Genomic DNA, 3,675 nt, shown 5'->3' with positions numbered 1-3,675 from the left:
AGGCCTCCCGGGACTTCAGAACTTTCCCATCCAACAACTGTAATACCTTTACAATAAAGAATGCAATAATTGTATTTATTTTACATACTTGAGGAAAAGGAAGAAAAGAACATGCAAATTCTTTTTTAAATAACAAGAGATTGTAAATACATGCTTCTCAGTCAATGGATTGGAACAACCAAAAATTCATATAGCTTAGTCCTTGGTAAAATGAAATTCAGAGCTACATTATTAGCATTACCTTTAAATTATTGTCATTTAGGCATCACTCACAAATGTAAAAACTTTAACGTACTATGTTGAAGAATATTATGGTACAAAGTCATTCAAATGACATTTCTTTAAAAAGAAAAAGCACCAAGAAGGATGTTTTCCTACTATTTTTTAAATCAAATTTAGGATTTAATACCTTTATTGTTCCACTCTCCTGTCCAAAAGCTGCAAATTTAAGATCTTCACTTAAGCAACAGCAGGAAATGGGGGATTCTTGAGCTCCTGTCTGCATAATAACACTGTCTGTATTTCCATTGATAAGCTGCAAGATAGGGAGTTAATTATTACAATATTTTTAAATTTAAACTTAAATAAATTACAATACAGAGCTAAGAATGCTAAAGAGAACAGTACCAGTTTCACACTTTGAATTATAAGGATCAGTTACTTTCATAAACCAATTGCTTTGAAGGTCAGTGTAACTATCTTCATAGAATGCTCTCTGAACAGGACAAGTTTGCAGAAGGAAACATATCTCAGTATTAGAAGGCTTTTTAAAGTTTGTCTGACTACAGAAAACAGTAACTCAAAATGCTATTCTCAAATTTCAAAAGCCAAATAGCGAGCCCCACGCTCAAATTTACCTTGCCAGCCAGATTCTACAGCTCATGCCAAATGGAGCACAAAATACTTTAAGTTCATCCCATAAGCATGACTTTAAACTTATTAGCACACACAATACACCAAATCTCAACTCAGTATTGCCCTCAAGTCAATTCCCCAGGCGGAAAAAAAAAAAAAAATCTTTACAATACAATGACTTACAAACAAAGTTTAAGTTTAGAAAGCTACCAGTGTGAAGTGTTTAAAAATGAACATACTGCACATCAAAAGGGGACTCAGTTCTGAGAGATTACAAATTACAAAGGGTAAAACATCACCGTTGCAAGAAAAACTACTTTTAGAGATGTGATGGCAGAGCTATACTGTTAAATTACAGTACACATGCTTAACTATCTTTTCAGTCAATTCATCTTCTTGTGCAAGGATGAAAAATCTATTCTCTCTACAATGGAGTCTTCTCTCATGACTGCACCTCTACAGGATGTCAGAATATTGTATTTAGGGCAGAAAATCTAAGCACCATCTTTCTCTAGGAAATGTTTCAAGTAAGGTTACAATGGAAACATATTAATTATAAATAAATAGATCAGGTCTACTAATTCAAATGAGAGCCAGACTACACCATTACATAGTAGTCGCTACACATTTTACAGTTCAGGAAGATTAAAAAGTAGCCATTATCCTAAACCGTTCCCCACACATAAATAGGTATAACTCCATTCGCTGTGGTTTCTCCCATCTCTTCACTGCAACAGATGGAGCTTCTCTTTTCTCACATATTATTTGTTCACATAAATTTTAGTTTCAACATTGACCGCTTTCTGTTGGCTCAAAGTCTGAATCTTTTTATTGCCAAGGCCACATTGGAGACACTTCAGCTATTTCCACATCTATATTCCCCACTATTCAAATATCATCACCATTCCACTTAAGGTTTTTTTAATAGGATTTTTAGGTAGAGTAAGAACGGGCTAATTTGTTGACAGGACAGACAAAAGAAGGAGGACAGAAAATAATCAGGAAGAGAGAAACAGGAAGTACAAGGCAAACAAGAAGAAAAGTTTCTGCAAAGCAAGCTGTCATTCTAGTAGCAGCCTAGGAAAAGCTGAGCATCTCTTAGGACTAGAAATAAAGGCAATGGTCATGCTGATTAGCCAGGATTACATAGCTTACATGTTTGCCCTCAGCCAAATTAGGAAAAAGGACATGACCCTATACAAAAAGATTATCTGCACGGTGTCCCTCAGTGCAGGGCAGCAGAATCTATTCCAACACTCACCTACCCATACATCCAGCAATAAGAATTCATTGCTATCACAGTCCAGAACAACGGTTCATTCCTATTCAGATGCTGCTTTTGGCTAAACACCTGAAATAGCTACCTCATGGCCAAAGATAGAGCATTACCCATAATCGGTTTGAGTAAGCAGGAGTCTACAACAAATATGAAAGTGTTTCTGCTTTTAAAAAGTTACAATCAAGTAGAAGCATAATCTGAATGAACTGTATTGCCTTCACTTCAAAGAAAATCCTATCAATTGACTTTATTTGACATATTAGAGAATTACAATAAAAAAAAGATGATGTGCATGCATTTGCTATCATGGAATGGAAAAATATATTTGGATGTTGGTGTACTTACTATTGGTGGAGGGGTCCACAGTAATAAGAGCGTATCCACCATTAATATTTTCTTTAGGACATAAAAGATCCCATGCTCTCCTAAGACTATAGGCAGACCTGGGCTCACATCTTTCTTTCTCGCAATTTGAGATGATTCCTTCAGCTATTACACAGTAGTTCTGGTGCATTACGTACACGTGCTGTGTAACACCTAGTCTATATGTGTGGCCCACATTACACATTGCTATGCACAGCTAAGCCACTTGGAGGGCCCACAGCCTCCCCGGTTGTGAAGAGAAAACAGTTTTGTTCCTCTGCATCCAGCTTCAGTTTCGACATCGGTGTGGAAATTTCCCCTCAAACTTCATTTTTTGCTTACTAAACTAGGCAGAGTTTCCAGATATAAAAATGTTATCATACATTAAGAGTCATCTGCTACAGATTCAACTGTTGAAAGCCATGAACAAGTAGTTCTTTCAGTGCTTCCTCCATTTCCTACTAATAATATTCAAATGTACTAACATATGAGAAATACAACTTACTTGTAAATGCTTCTGATTGTAAATTGCTAAAATCATCACTTCACCATTGTGAAATACAACATCTAGTTCACTTTTTAGCACAGCATCAGAAGACTTGCACACCTTCTTTGTTTCCCAAATCTGTTAAAGAACACAGTATTTCATTAGTTTTATTAAAGGACAAGATACAAAACTTGTTGAGTAAGAGTACCTGTAAAACAAAGTCTTATAAATTTGCAGGTAATACTGATTTTTTTAAATCAGTGAAAATTATGCTCCTGCTGTTTTTATTTACTGGGGAAGGTTGTGCAGTTACTATAGTGATTCCAACAGATGAAACAGAACTAATTTTTTCCAGGCTGACTAGCAGACTCCCCCATGTTTAGAGTCATAGCTATAAAGTCCACAATTTTCTGATCCAAAGAAGAACGTTAAAATCCAATTACAAAAAATACCAAGTACAGACTTCTATAACTTCAACTGCTTTCAAAATTCCAAGAATATAAGTGTTAACTTGGGAGAAAAGGAAAGGTTACTTTGGTAAACTATAGTTCTACTTTCATAGGTTTTAATGAGGCATTACAGTTATAGAAATCTATCCTAAATATTAACAAGAAAATATATCTAACAGTGAAAGTAATATCAAGTCTGCTAGGATCCTCAAAAAAATTCACAATTCCTCATTCAGATAAAA

The 3,675-nt window shown here is 35.2% G+C and overlaps 1 protein-coding gene across 1 annotated transcript in view; it reads right to left on the bottom strand.

Moving 5' to 3' along the window:
* LOC104078462 (apoptotic protease-activating factor 1-like) overlaps window positions 1–3,122 on the bottom strand; it is a gene marked incomplete at its 5' end in the record, with an annotated part of 10,180 nt that extends 7,058 nt beyond the window's left edge. The window contains 2 exons of the mRNA XM_009580109.1: window positions 410–535; window positions 3,003–3,122. Of these exons, the coding sequence (XP_009578404.1) occupies window positions 410–535; window positions 3,003–3,122 (246 nt within the window). The remainder of the gene's footprint in view (window positions 1–409; window positions 536–3,002) is intronic.
* Between the last annotated feature and the right edge of the window lie 553 nt (window positions 3,123–3,675).

The sequence above is a fragment of the Fulmarus glacialis genome, unplaced genomic scaffold (assembly GCF_000690835.1).
Source record: "Fulmarus glacialis isolate BGI_N327 unplaced genomic scaffold, ASM69083v1 scaffold8256, whole genome shotgun sequence".
Classification (NCBI taxonomy): domain Eukaryota; kingdom Metazoa; phylum Chordata; class Aves; order Procellariiformes; family Procellariidae; genus Fulmarus; species Fulmarus glacialis.
Note: the sequence above shows the minus strand (reverse complement) of the source record. Positions and strands in the feature narration are given on the sequence as shown.